Source organism: Copadichromis virginalis, linkage group LG12 (assembly GCF_057382275.1).
Source record: "Copadichromis virginalis isolate Kocher_CV1m ecotype Utaka linkage group LG12, C_Virginalis_male_GT1.1, whole genome shotgun sequence".
Lineage (NCBI taxonomy): Eukaryota > Metazoa > Chordata > Actinopteri > Cichliformes > Cichlidae > Copadichromis > Copadichromis virginalis.
The window spans coordinates 13,150,258-13,165,462 of record NC_140629.1 but is presented as its reverse complement, the minus strand read 5'-3'; the positions used below and the strand labels follow the sequence as shown (position 1 = coordinate 13,165,462).

The following is a 15,205-nucleotide window of genomic DNA, read 5'->3' as shown; positions in this document are numbered from 1 at the left end:
TGGAAGATAAACCGAAGACCCCCCTAAGAGAAAAAAAAAATCAAACTGAAAGTGGCACATTCAGAGCATTTTTTAAAAATCCCTTTCTTTCAACGATTCTTTTGCTTACATTGGTATCACGTGCTGAATATTCTTGTGATTTGATTCCCCTTTTTGCAGCTGCACGGGGAGGAGAGGGAGAGGGCTGAGGGGGGTTTATGGCTGGGAGGAGAGACGCGCAGCAGGCACCAGATGCTGCGATTGGTCGGACTCTCCACGTTGCACAAATCTAAACAGCAGCGTAAAAGCAGACACGACCGGAGGATGAAGCAGCCGGAGCATCATCATCATCATCTGAGCCTGGCGCACGTAGCGCACAGTGGCGGCGACGGAGGAGAAAAACAAAGCGAGATATACTAACGCGTGACGGGTGCACAAGGCAACGATGATCGTTTAGAGCGTTCTAGGATATTATGTGGCTCTGTACCGGATCCCCAGCCATCTGACAGCCAGTCGCAGAGCCAGACAACACGACGCTGTTGTTTTTTGTTTTTTTTTTTCTCTACCATCCACTTAGGAGCATCTGCTGGAAACGGGCAACTGGAGCTCGTCATGGGATTGTCCTTTTGGTAGTGGTGCTGTCTGACTGTGTCAAAAAAAAGAGAAAGAAACAAGCCAACAAACAACAACAACACCATGGGCTCCAGACTGAGCAGGCAGAGCAGCTTGGACAACGAGAATTTCTCCAAAAGGCGACGCAAGCTCCTGAACAGCGCCGGAGAGAGCGAGAGGGGAGGTCGGGGCGGCGGGGACTTTCTGTTTGCGCTGATGCTCAAATCAGACAAACTGCCTGGAATGCTGCGAAGGACTAACCACAGCCCGTACATGAGGAGAGTGGCGTGGATCAAAGAGATCCAGAAGCTGCTCCGTGACCGCAGGATAGACCAGGCGACCGACGTGCTCAAATTACTGAGGAAGGTAAGGAAGAAACCTGCACAGGGCATGGTGAAGTCGGACGTTGTTTGCCAACAGCAGCGCTGCCCTAAAGCCTGCTGTGGTGTTGATGCGGGCATGCATTGTTTTCCCATCTCACAGAGAGCGGTGAGGGACTGTGTACGTGCGTGAATGAGTCTTTTGCATGCATATCCAAAATGTAGCGGTGGCACAGGTGCACTGTAGTGTTCTCCAGCATTTTCTGTAACGGCCTCTGACCTCTGACCTAAGCCCACATTATTCGTTCATTTCCCTTTGCGGTTATATACACGCGTGTGTGGGCTCACTCCTTTGGCCACTTCCTCCTGAAGCATTTGTTTTTTATGGAAAGTAGGCCACTGGCAGAGCACTGTACCTGTGACACAGTGTTTCATTGGCAGACACAGCACGTGACTCACCACTCTCTCTCACTGTGGCTAAACGTGCTCAGTGTTGACATTAGATTTGATAGGATTACCTACCCACCAAATGAGGAAATGTTCAAACTCCACACTGTGTCATCGCATTACCTCAAATTTGATTTTCTCCTGATGGTTCTGGATATTTCCTGAAATGCAGAGCACAAATAAATCTCCATCCCTGTCTGCATTTGTCCTTGTTTCCCTTCTCTTCTAAAGCCAGAGTTTCACCTTTTCCTTAGGCTGTTCTAATGTGCCCATTAGAGCGACCTAGCACCTCCATCACTCCCCACTCTTAATGTCTCTCTCTCTCACTGTAATGGCCTGTGCTCCAGCAGCAACAATGAGAGCCCTGAAGTCTTGTGTTCACCAATACAAAATATTATTCCACTTCAAAAGGTTTTATTAACTCTTACCTAAAGAAATGAAAATCTAGGCCACTGTCATTGCTTTCCTTATTTATTTATTTTTGTAAATATTCTAGTGTGTGTGTGCCTATAGTCATGTGAAGATTTGGTATTTTTGTCATTTTAAAATGAATTGAGGAAACTAAATCAATTACCTCTAAAATGCATCATCATCAAGCTAAGAACACACTCAGTGCGATGATTTGATGTAGTTTTTGCAAAATTAAGTAGGATGAGTTTTCTACACATGACCTCAAATGTCCTACACTCCACCATACAGGATCTTAATCAAAGGGCTTCTTTAAAGCCTCTTCTCGCCTGCTTTGGCAAATGTGTAAAACACGCATGAAAGGATATGTGGACACATCAAAGATACAGCAATATCCTAAGTGATCTCATTTGTTTGCTTGCCCTTAGGGCTTTCCTCTGTCTTTTAGCTGTCCGGTGTTAATTACTCTGAAGCCTTGACACAGGAGAGAGTGGAACCTCCTTAATCAAGCCAAGGAGATAAACTGGCCTGGCCAGGCTCCATGACAGCCACATCACAGGGGACGGGAGGCTCACTTTCCCCTAAATGAGCTCTACTTTTATTAAATGATCCTCACTTTATCTTTTTTTTTTCTTGCAGAGTTTGCAGCAGATATTGACGAGATTCTGTTCTCAGAATTAGCTGCAGATTTAATTGGTGTGTAACAGCGAGCTCTGCCGCAGATAGGAAAGAGATCTGAGCTTCGTTGCAGATATGAGGACGGATCCAGGCTTGGTTTCACACTCGCACGTGACAGTTGATCAGGCATGAACACTGAAGGGAGATATTTTTACACCTTCTCTTTCTTAGAAGTCTTTCTTAGAAGAGCAAAAGCAGCTTCTCCCATGCTTTGGGTTCAGTCTGTGTTTACTGCCACCCTTGTTAAAAGGACTGCCAGGAATGTGGAGCTGCAAGCCTCCCACTCCAACTGTCTTTTACAATCAATGCAGATTGTGTTTAAGGAAGGAAAAAAAGCGGATGTGTCTGAATGTGTGTGCATGCGCGCAGGTGTGTGCGTACCGTATGTAGTGTCGCAAAGGCTTTCTTTTCTCATTAAACTTGCATGGGCTGCACAAGTGCTCGCCATCATAGATTGGCTCATTAGGACCTTGAGGATGGACATGTGGATGAAGGCGAGTTGGTATGGTTCAGCGCGCACAGCAGCACCGCTGACTGCTGCTTGTCTCATCACTCTCGAAAGGTCATCTGACATCTCCTCTTTTTAGTTGGTTTGATTTCTTTTTTTCACCGCAGATCCTCTCGGATTCATCATAACTGCGTGCAAGCTGCCGTGACAGCTGTCAGTTCTGACCTCTTTGCAGATGTATTTACGTGCAGCACAAATGAAATGTATTCAAACTCTAACATATTGAAGTGCCACGGCAAGAAGAGAATTATAAATGAGGAAAAATAGATGCATGTGCACTGAGATATTAAATGCATTTGAAAGTTATTGGGTTGAGTTGTTTTTTCCCCAAGTTTTAAACAACCAATGAAAGTAGAGCATGTAGAAATCAGAGGTTTGATCTGAGGTATTAAACATGAGGTCAGAGAGAGTCAGGCATGGGTTGCTTTCTGCAAACAGTAAGCACTATGGTATGTCAAGATATGCCCTGTGGATAAGTGCCACCGAGGGGTGATATGTCCAAACACAGCCTCTCCCCAGTGACTCCCCCCCACTTATATTTCACTTTGCTACTGTAGATGAAAACGCAGCCTGTCTTCTTTAATGAATATTTAAAACAAAACGCTTCTTTTATCTTTCCATTAGGAGTCACGATGCCCTTGACACAGTAGGGACCTGTTTGTCGGACTAAATCAACATTCTTAGACCCCTAATTGTGTATTTCTGCAACTGCATCTTGCTGGGTTTGTGATTCTTTTTTGTTATCTTGTCTTCTCTGGTAGGATCTGGGTTTAGAAGGCACATCGCTCAACGACATCTTGTACAAAAACGCTGCCTTCCTCAATCTAGTGGATCCCATCTCACACGAGCTGCTGCTCAGTCTGGCTCGAGAGATGCAGTGTCCTAAGAAGGTCAGGTTTCTTTCCTTTTTTCTGTGTGTTTTTGTGTTTCCCTGACAAGCTTGGTGTTAGCACTCTGCAAAGGAAAGCTTTCTCCTAAGAACATTTCCCTTATGAATTCCGTTTGTGAATCGCTGTCTTCTTAAGAAAATCTCATCCGAGGATGTTATTGACATTCCTACAGACAGATGCTCGAAAGAAATTCCGCCGACACATGTTACTCTCGAGGAGCTAGAAATAGCTGCTCAGTAAGAATCCTGGAAAACCGCTTAATGCAGTTTGTTAAATTTTTCATACCTGAAACTCATAAAGCTGGAGTGACCTGACAGTGCCAGCAAGATTGAATAAATCAAAATAGCACCTTGAAACAGAATAAGGTTGAATTTTATGTACAGATGGGAATGTGTAATTCAGCCTGTCTGAAAAATCAAAGATGAAAACTGAATCATTATTATTATTTTTATTTTTATTATTATTATGATGATGATGATGATGATGATGATTATTATTATTATTATTATTATTATGTAGGCAGTGGTCACCAGGAGCCACAGCATGATTAATACATTGAAATTATCTGGGTTTATCAGTAGCTGCTGTATCTCACCTCTGCTTACTACTTCCTGTGTTTTGCTTCCCAGTGCATGCTGCATGTGATTAGATTTTCTTGCTCCAGCAAGTCAGTTAAATTGTGTTTTGTTCAGGAGTAGCTCAAGGCTTCAAGAATAATAATAAACCATTAATATTTCTGTTCAGGTGAAATATGGTGGAGCTACAGGTTGATGAGTGTAAAAAAAAAAAAGAATCGAGGAAACTTGGCAGGATTTAAAACCTTGAGAGGTATAAGAGCTGCAAAGAACTGTTTTTCTCTTTTACTTCCACGGGCAGAAAAAGCTGCTGCCTTAGTACTATTACTCTCATGCTCTGTGTTCCTTTATCAGCACTCTTTCTGTCCTCGTCTACAGGATGCAGACACCATAAAGTCTTCTGATAAGATTTGCAGACAGCTGATCTATCACCTGACCCCACACTCAAAGTGGTTGAGGCAGAGCATGTCCAGACGGAAATCCCAGGCCTGGTAAGCCCTTCTGTCCAGACATTCAGTCTGTAATAAGTCAGCCGCCGCACACACAACAGAGAACAGGGCTCGGCTCCATGTCGAGCAGTAGAGATTTTCATCTTTGTACCTGACACTGAAATACGACGGAGCTGGCCATGGGCTGACCTGATAGAAACGTTAAGAATAACCACAGCTGTCAATCATATCTGAGAGGACCGTGCGGTGGATTTGCATCGCTACTGGCGTTTCGCTCTTCAAAAGTGGCAGCAAACGTGTCATCTGTATGCCAAAAAAAGCTGGGAGGGTTGTGCTAAAATGTAATTGTAGCTATTTTCATGAAAAAGTGCATTGCTTTTGATGTGCAAATGATGAATAGAGAATTAGGTTGCACACAAATAACACAAACAAAATTTTTTGTGTCTAGGTGTTACTTGGTAATCCTATTCATGAACAGAAAAAGCCTATCATAATTGTTTCTCGTGTAATTGCTTATTCTACATCTGACTACACACTGCAAATAATGGATTAATTTTAAAGAGATGAAAACAATCTGAGGGCTGAAAACGAGACGATGTGAGCTCAGCGAGATCAGACGGGTTTATTGCGAGTCATTCAGAGGTGACACGCAAAAACTGGAAGAAAAGCTTATGTAGATCAGACATTTCACTGTTTAGCTGCACAGGCAGGGCTTTGTTGTCCTCACGGACATTTATTTCAGCTCGGAAGAGGAAAAAAACACGACTTTACTGAAACTGACAGCTTCTCTGAAAATGTGTGGAATCATACAGTCGCTAAATTCCGATAGCTCTTTTTCACTTAGTCTTGTTGTTGGCTTCATAAACCTGCAGTGAGACGGTGTGACACTGGCTGAGACAGCAGGAACAACATGAATCATTAAAACAAGAAATCCACCCTAAAACAGAATATTAATACAGCAGGTGTTGTGAGCTCTGACAGCTTCGCCTGCTGTTGTGTTCATGAACAAATACCTGTCAAGGCTAGACAGAGATGAGACAGGTCCAGTCTGCTGCTGACTGTGAAAAGGAAGTTCACCTCCCAAACTTAAGTTTTTGGAGATAGCCTACTTTTTCCAGTTAAGAGCTTAACTCGTCATTTTATTTCTGATTCAAATATTTATAAGGTCATTTAGAGTAACTTGCATTGCCTCTTGGGAACTCTGCTAGCAGTTTAGCTTAGCAATTAGCTTAGCCTGGAATAACTACTAAAATTAGGCACAAAGATTGACTTTGTTAGATATATTTAGGACATCTGCTAGCATCTGTGAAGCTCACAAAAATCAAACCATATAATTCATTTTTTCCTCTAAGATGTAAAGTAAATAGGAAAACATGTGTATTCCCCAAGTAAATTGCAACTGGTTGCTGGCTGTCGCTGGATAAGATCGGTTGTAAAGATGGTCATGTACCAAAACCCTTCATGTATCCAATCAATTTCCCATCAACTGTCAGGCACCACTCACCAGCAGGTCAGGGAATAAATATTTTTCCCCTCATTACTAGTGGTTGCTAAATTGTCACAATCCAGTCTCTAGGCCTTTGTGACCGGAAACAGTCACATATCTACAAAACGTTAGTAGCTATTTTGCTTTTGTTGAAAACTAAAAGGTGAAGATTTCTTATATAACTTAAAGCTTGTGAATATTTTTTTTACAGTAACTAAAGTATGTATTATACTGTGTGGCATAATTTTGTGCTTGTGTTGTAATTACTTGCCTTGTAGGTACAGAAAATATATATTATTACATTATTGTTGTGGCCAGAAGAAGAAAGTAGTGCTTTTAGGGAATGGCAGCTTTGAGTGACAACTGGGTGCTGTATCGTCGAGTTTCAGTCACACAAGAGAGTCGAATTTGGTTTGTCCAGTTCATTGAGTACAGATACAGTCAATTATATGTGCCATGCTATCCAAGCCGACTAGTCATCGTTGGCTATAAACTGTAAAAAGAACCAACCCCACCACCCCCTCAAAAACGAATTTAGCCAAGGTTTAGCCAATACAAAAACATTGGCTAAACCTGCATTCTTTCTAAAGGTCAGCAGGAGGCGACTCCTCTTGTTACTAAAAGAAGTCCACACTCAAAAAAAAAGAAATTGGATGGTTGTTACATGTACTAAATAATTTCATGTTTCTATGGTGAACGTAATTAAATCATGTAGCATCTGCATGAAATTCAGCAACTTAATTTGTTCTTTTTTTGTTTTTGTTTTTTTTTATTAATTTCACCTGTTGAGAATGAAAAAAGAAAACAAGCAGAAGAAAACGAGAGCAAAAGAATAAACAACATCACGATGACATATGGGAATATAACAGTAAATACTAAATATTAAACATTATTGTGCAGCACGTAAGATTGACAGCGCACAGTGTGCTTTGAGGTAGGACTTAATTTGTTCTTGTTGAGATGACATGATAATCTAGTAAGAGTGGTTAGTTGTTAGTTGATCACAAGATCACATTAGATCTCAAACTGCAGGAAAATCGCTGGAGTTTTAAGAGCCAGACAACTATACCCACACCATGTATGTGCTATCGCTATTTATTGTGGTTTAACCTGTCAAGGACAAAAACGTACGGAGAATTCTGTATCAAGCCTTGTAATCATAGCTTTCCTAGTTTTGTTAAGCCTGGCTTGACAGTTTTGTGGCGTGATGGTTAGTGCTGTTGCCTCACAGCAAGAAGGGCCTGGGTTCAAATCCACATCTGGCTGGTTTGCAGTGTGTTATTAGAGTTAGGTTAATTGGTGATTCTAAGTTACCCATGAATGTAAGAGCAAATGGTTGTTTGTCTCTATGAAATCATCAACCCCCATATTGGTTCATTAAGCAAGACTAGCAGTAATTGCCTTGATTAACAAAGTAGTTGTTCAAACAACAAGATTTCATTGTGTTTTCCTAAAGTTTTTAACTTGTGTAGAATAAATTAAAACAAATTTCACTCTACATACTTATTTAAATCACTTCAAGTAATTCCAAGTATACTACGTTGATCCAACGTAATCTGATTACATTAAACCACCAAATGCCAAATGTGTTGGTTTGACATGGTCAAAAATGGGTTATTGTACTTGGTTAAGTCACGTGGAAAAAGGTGCCATGATTAAATTGTGTTCATTCAACAACTGATTTTTTTTAGTGCAGCTGTAGAGATGTCTAAGGAAAAATTACCTTTTGACTCCCTGGTTCTTACTAGTTATAAGTCTTCTTGATTATAATTATAATCTAATGTTCATCATGTAAATCATGTTCCACATTAGAGTCAAAAAGAAGGTTAAAGCAGGATATGTGTGATTATTAAGTTGCTAGCCTATACTGTAACTATCCAGTGTCTCTTGGCTTCTCATTCAAATCTGCCGCTTGCTTACATCTGATTTTAAACACACAGATGACGTAGGCGAAAACCCTCGGCTTTTTCACAGTAGCTATGTCCATCTTTCATATACAGTCTGTGGCTTAAGCTGGCAGCTCTAAATGGCCTGCATTTGTATAGCGCTTTTCTAGTCCCTAAGGACCCCAAAGCGCTTCACACTACATTCAGTCATTCACCCATTCACACACACATTCACACTACAATATCACTCTCTTGTCTGAAGTCGAGTGCTAAACCTAAGGCAACAGAAACCAGTAGGAGACAAACTTATTACTATGTCCATCTTTTATAAACAGTCTATCAACTTTGAGTGTAATAAAACATTAGAACCGTGTTTTTTGTCAATAATTAAACAAAAACATCATATTTTGTTTTTAAAAAAGTGAACTTCAGAGGTGCAGCTAGGCCGCTGCTTGTGTTCTTGGCTGTAACTTTATAACTATCACACAACCATAAGAGCATTTTTGTAGAAATTCCAAGTCTATCCTTTGTCAAATAAGGTTTTATTGGTCTACATTTACAGAGCAAATAAACCAAAGAAAGTGTGTCACAAATACAAATTTAGAGTGGATTTATATTCCCTTTCTCTTCCATCTTTGTTCAGCTGCAGACAGCCTGGCTCCTCTGTGCAAGAAATAAAATTTTTAAAAAAAGCAACAAATCCATTTCTGTGGGGTTTCTCTCCACTCAGAGGAAACAGAAACAGCTCAGTCCTTTTTAATGCCACGGGACTGTTCATCCCTTCATTATCTAGCATTAGTGCGGCACACGCAGTCCTCTAAGTACTGTACACACTTGTGTGACTGAAATGCCACACTGAATTAATATCTGAAACTCAGTAATCCCATTAATCTCAATCTAATCTAATTAGTTTATTTAGGATTGGCTAGAAAACTTTCCTTGGTTTTTTTTTCCAAGTGCAATGAAAAAAAATGGGCTTGATGGATGCAGTGACCCAGATACGCTACTGAAGTGCTCTCACCTTAAGGCTAAATTCATGTCAGTATAAAATTTGCAGACACTTTTTGTGACCTTTTCTCTTTTTTGACTTTTACAGAAGTGTTTTTCTTTCCCATAAGCTTTACGTGACTTAATAATTTGCTTTTGTTTTCTCACCTAACACTCAGAAACAGAATAACCTGAACTATCATATAGTTTTTAGGCTTAATCTGTGTTGTATGGTCATTAAAGGATCCTCAAAAGCACCACAAGTTCCCTCAAGTACTTGCTTGGGGCTTGTATGGACGGGTGTCAGCCAAGTCTATAGGGATGTTAGGTAGGCAGTATATGTCAAAATAATGTCCACATAAACGCCAGGATCCAGCATTTTACAGCAGTCCATTACACTGCAACAAGCTATTCAGAGTTATCCACTTTCCCTGTCAGTGGCTTTAATGTTGCGGCTGATTGGTGCATGGGAGGGAACTGCCTTTAGCGATACGGATTGTGAAGTGTGAGGTTGAATACCCTGCAGCATGAAGGACAATGCAGTGCTGAGAGGGATTATGTGCGTGTGATTTCTATCTGTAGTGCACGCCGACCTCATCTGTACGTCTTTATGATGAGCGTGCAGTGGAAAATATACGTGACATCAGGGAGCAGGTGTGACGAGACTGCTCATCTCGTGCAGATGGGCTTTACCCACCAGAGGACTGAGATGAATAATAGAGAAAAGTTTGAACGTAAATGACTCGACAAAAAAGACAAAATGGCGTGAGTAATGCAATAACAGCCCAGAGGGGAGATGAGGAGGAAACTGAACTGCATGTTTAGAAAAAACTGTTTCTTAATTTAAAAAAATATATATATACAATCTCACTTCTACTCAGCAAGCTTTAGAATGAATATTTACTTTATTAAATCCCAACAGCGATTTGATTTGTGCTTACTGAATTAGAACGCGGCCTCGTTGAATTAAATCGCTGACACTTGGAGACTGATGAGCCACACGTAGAGACAAGCGGTGCACTCTTGGTGGGAATACTTAATATATGGCACCACAATGTAAAATTAATTGATTTCTTAACTATGTAAAGGGTGTTTATTAGGTTGCTTGTTTGTAAATATGCATTGTTATTAAAGGCTGATGTCATTACTGTAAGTCCTTACTGGATTCAGTGTATAATTATTATTTCTTTGGGCATCTACTTAGCCACAGATATCCAGCATCATACCTCTGCACTGTTTCTTAATTTAAACTGAGCCCTGATATTCATGTTCTTGGATGTAAAATTCACAAGAAAAACCATCTACTCAAAGTTATCAGTAGCGCTCATGTTTTGTGGTATCAGATCTTGACGCAGGATGTAAGAAGCTTCCAGTGTGTATGCCTCAGACATACTTTTTTTGTGCAGACTGGGCTCAAAAGCCTGTCTGAAAAGGAAGGAGCTGCGTGATCAAAACCTATTCACACCTGGAGCGAAGCCTCTGCCACGGCCATTAGGACCTTTGTGCCTCTGGTTAAAATGAGGTTTCTGTCATGTAAAAAAGGATGCGAGAGACAGAAGAGAGAGAAAGAACTCTGGCTCACAAGAGTCTGATAGAAGTGCAGCATGCTTGGCATATTTCTTGTCCTCTGCACCTGATTAAAACTTCTTTTTAAATCCTGGTGATATCTGCAGATTTTGGGGGGGTTTTCACGAGTTATTTGATCATCAGCCCATCACCTGCTTTTAAAAAAAAAAGGAGCTGTGCATGCTGCTGAGGGCACATCCATTTTCAGCACCACAAAAAAACCCCACTTGGGTGCATAACAAGTGACAGGTGCATGTCACAGTAAGTCGCAAGGGCGCTGGGAATGCTTTAATTCACTCTGACACCAAATCAGCTTGGAGGCCACTTCAGTAACAGCTCAAGTTAAACACACTGCCTCCTCTAGGGCTGGGGTGAGGAGGTGAGTGAGGAGTCGGGCGCTTGTAAATGTAAGGGACTGCAAACAAAGGGGCAAAGGAGCGTGCAAGTAATTCAGAAATGTTTTCGGCACGAATGCTAGCTGCAGAAAGGGATCATAATATCGCCTATATTTAGATTCAGCTTCAAATCGTGCTTTCATTATGCAATGTCCTGAAAGGATTTCGAAGATATTCCAGGGGTTATACCGAGTATGCACTGAAACAGATAGAAATCCTGGGCAGAAAAGTAATCATTTAAAGCTTCCCTGATTGAATTTCAACTCAGAAATCCCCTTTAAAGACAGAAAAATCAGGCAGAGGGACTGAACTTTTCAAACATGCTATAATCCTGTTAAAGCATCTGCTGAGCTTAAACAATGTTTGTCTGCCTTGTTTATAGCAGGTGTTGTAAAGTCACTGTAGTCAGATCAGTGTATGTTCATGTGAGCAAATTAAACCAATCTGCCAACAATTAATGTCTGTCAGTATCAGAGTTAATGCACTCATTTCTATGCCACCAAACTCACTGCAGTTTTCCACTGCGCTCAGTCGACCTTTATGAAAGTCCTCATACATAAGGTGCTTTGAGAAACCTGGCTGGCAGGTGTACATCTACATGTTGCTGCATGAACCACTGATCCACAGATACAGTACTGAGTAATGCTGACAAGCCACAGTCAGAAGCCAAAAACAAGATTGATATCAAGTTTTCCTTTATGAGCTCATGATCGTTTATCTGTGACATTATTCATCACCTGCTAAATGTTTTTGGCTACTTCAAACTCACATTGCATGTTCTTCCCTCTCAAAGAGGCTTGTCAAAAGCTGCTGTCTACAACAAACAAACAAAAAAGCACTTTTCTGTAATAGAATCACAGTTATTATGATACAGGTTACTTAATGGGTGAGATCATATTTAGCTTGTAATTTATTAAGTGTTAGCTATTTGCATGAATAGTCATTCTGACGTGATAATTTATTAATGGCGAGCAGTGTGAATTAATGACGCATTATTCATTGCTGCATTCCTGCGGCATATGTTTTGTGGCCTAATCATGATGTGTTACAGACATTCATACACAACATGTCAGCCACGGCTCATGAGAAGATTCTGTTATGTGTAGCAAACTGGGGACGTTTTGTGTGATTCCATACTCCTTTGCTCAATTGCACCAAAATCTTTTATCAGGTGGCACGTCGCTGACCAACAAAAGAAAAGAGGCAAAGTCATGTCTTTCTTTAGCCTCCCCATAACTGAAATGGCCAGATTTATTCAGATTAGTTCCTCCAAAGCACTTCATAATTTATCTCTGCAGGGGGAAACGGTTGTGACCTTGCACTATAAGGAGCCCCGTGCTTCTGGCCCACATAGCTTTAAGCTCAAGCTGCTGGTTCGCTCGGATGTTTTGACTCTTCTGTTTACACTAGCAAATCCCCATGCTGGAGTCTCTGTACCAGCCTTCCGCTCAAGCTGGACCAGTTACCCCCCTCCTTTATACAGCTCAGGAAACACAGCATAAAACTACTGCTTTGTTTTTTTCATCAATCGGGGAATCATTCAAAGATCATTTCATCCTCCAGCCAAAAGCAATTTCTGTCTGTGTATGTGCAAGAGACATCTAAGTAATACCACTCTCTTCTCTTCATATTCCCAACAGTCTCAAGACAACCCTACAGAAAAAAATGTCCAGCGACTCCGTCGACTTGTCTGGTATTCCCCTCTCGACCCGGGACGTCCGTCAAGTCGCCTTCTACCTCCAAAACAACAGAGACAGTGTGGTGGCTGTAGACATCAGCTTCACCGAACTTGTTGACGAAAATTTGAGGTTTCTCTTGCCTTTCCTCGCCTCGCTGCCCAAACTCAGCACCTTAGCCCTCAATGGCAACCGCCTCACCCTGGCTATACTCAAAGACCTCACCGAAATGCTCAAAGACCCCAAGAAATTCGCCAGCCTGGCCTGGATCGACCTAGGGAACAACATGGACATTTTCACCATGCCTCAGCCTCTGCTAGTCGCATTGCGCCGGCGCTGCAGCCTAAAGAGCAGCCTGCCGACGATCTACGAGTACACCGAGGGTCAGCCCTACTCCTACCACCTGGAGACATCCATTGAAGAGCCCAGCCACTATGAGGAGGACGAGGAGGAAGATGAAGATGATGAGGATGATGTGGGGGACAAATTTGAGCTGGAGCCCTGGGGGTTAGGGGAGAAGCAGCTCTCCAAAGACTTTACCCTTCACTACTGTGAGAGGTGATGGGGTCATTTTGTCTCCGAGGTTCTTTCAACTGTGGTTGAAACGTCGTCCCACAGCACTCCGCTACTTCCTTCGCCTTCTTGCCCTCACACCACGAGCCCAGTTACCCCTCAAGACATGAGGGAGACCAGTGCCCACATTGTGAACTTCTTGTCCCAACACAGCTACCAAGCTATTCCTAACCATCTCTGAGTTAACCCACACAAGATAGTGACAATGAAGCGACAGCCGCAGCGGCCATGACTTACCGTGTTGGTGGATGGTGCTCTTGGGAACGAGGTGCGGTTTCATTGGAGGGGGGGCCGGAAGGATTAACAAACCAGTGCTCTCTCTCTTTCTCGCTTGCTGTCTCTCTTTCTCTCTGTCTCTCTTTCTCTCTGTGACAGTGGCAGCTGAGAAGCCAATCTTGAGGAGGTTTGAGATCAGTTGCTCAGATGGAGGAGCAGCATCCCGGCGGTAGCTGAAGAGGAACTCGAGCCAGTTTGGAAACAGTGGGTCCCCCCGGGTTTCTCTACCAGGACTGAGTCTATCTCTGGCAGGCAGGGCCTAGCTCCACATTGTGTGTTCTCTGTTAATCTCTCAACAAAAGCTATGACACAAGTTCAACAGACTATACAGCCGACGACCCATCACGTGACGCCCGGCAAAACTGCTAGGTCGACTTTTTGCGTTTTCCCCCCCTTTCCAAATGTCCACTTGTGAATACCCACGCACACCCTTGTGTAGTTGTAAATGAGGACACAAAACATGGCTCTGTTGTGTTTCCACAGGCTATTTTTGTGCACTTTTCGGTGAACAAAGCAATCTTAGAAGACAACAGGTAGGACCAAACAATGGATAGCGGTCACTGATTGCTTTTGTACTCGCCCGAATGCTCTTATTCCCTTCTCTGTGTGATTATTGAGATGTTGTGCTCATCCCCACTGTGTGTTTCAGTGCATTTGTGACACCACAGCCAGCTGTTCATGCGGGCCACTAAGTCAGAGCAGTGTCCAAGCTGCCCTTTCCTACTGCTGTGTGTCTCTACAGATATGTTGTCGTTCCCATTTATTGATGCTGTACTTTAGTGGTCCTGTGTTTTCTAATCAGACGCAGCCATGACTGTTATCTGTTGGTTCTAGTCTGCTTGTAGTAGCACATGATGTTTAAGTTAGACTGACCGAAACACTGCGATGCACTTTAAGGCAGTTTGATTTTTTTTTTATATATTTCAGTTTCACCATAGCATAGCCTCTGTGTACATCGATTATAAGCAGTGAAGCAGAGAGCTGAAAGTATACCTGCAGACGGGGAAATGACGGCTCCTGATTGTTGAAGCAATCATTAAAAAATCATCACTAGATATATAATAAATGTTTGCTGTGTGTTATATGTGTGTATCCGTAATTTGTCCGATTGTTGCTGTAATGATTTGTGTTATTGTTTCGGTGTTTTGTCACTTGTCCAACTCAGTAGTTACAATAACGACTATGAAACTGAGCCCTGCGACCCGCTGTTAGCTTGAACAATAGAGCAAAAAGGGAAGCGGCCGATGGGACGACGCAATAAAACAGAAAATAGATCAGTGAATGTAGTTCACAGTCAGAGCGGACACCTCTTTCCATGTCGAATGTTTACTGGGAGTGATGGAGAAGGCTGTCCACCTGGTTTGTAGTTTGTTTTCATGTGTCAATGTCAAACTCTTCCTTGTTGTAGCCTTTGTGTATCTGTCTCATGCCCAACACTGACTGCCAATAAATGAACCAATTCAAACTAAGAGCAGATGTCGGGTTTTATTTTAA

The 15,205-nt window shown here is 42.1% G+C and overlaps 1 protein-coding gene across 1 annotated transcript; it reads left to right on the top strand.

Annotated features, from left to right (window-relative positions):
• Positions 1 to 212: 212 nt before the first annotated feature.
• On the top strand, positions 213 to 15,182 carry lrrc75ba (leucine rich repeat containing 75Ba). Its single transcript, XM_085474752.1, has 4 exons — positions 213 to 957; positions 3,714 to 3,842; positions 4,796 to 4,908; positions 12,827 to 15,182. The coding sequence occupies exons 1-4, from the start codon at positions 676 to 678 to the stop codon at positions 13,422 to 13,424; spliced, it is 1,122 nt and encodes a 373-aa protein (XP_085330878.1). The 5' UTR covers positions 213 to 675; the 3' UTR covers positions 13,425 to 15,182.
• Positions 15,183 to 15,205: the final 23 nt, after the last annotated feature.

Excerpts from the sequence above, each read along its gene's own strand:
- lrrc75ba (XM_085474752.1), top strand. The coding sequence starts at position 676 with ATGGGCTCCAGACTGAGCAGGCAGAGCAGCTTGGACAACGAGAATTTC. Across the intron at positions 3,843-4,795 it reads AGATGCAGTGTCCTAAGAAG|GATGCAGACACCATAAAGTC; the intron begins GTCAGGTTTCTT and ends CCTCGTCTACAG. Across the intron at positions 4,909-12,826 it reads AGACGGAAATCCCAGGCCTG|TCTCAAGACAACCCTACAGA; the intron begins GTAAGCCCTTCT and ends TATTCCCAACAG.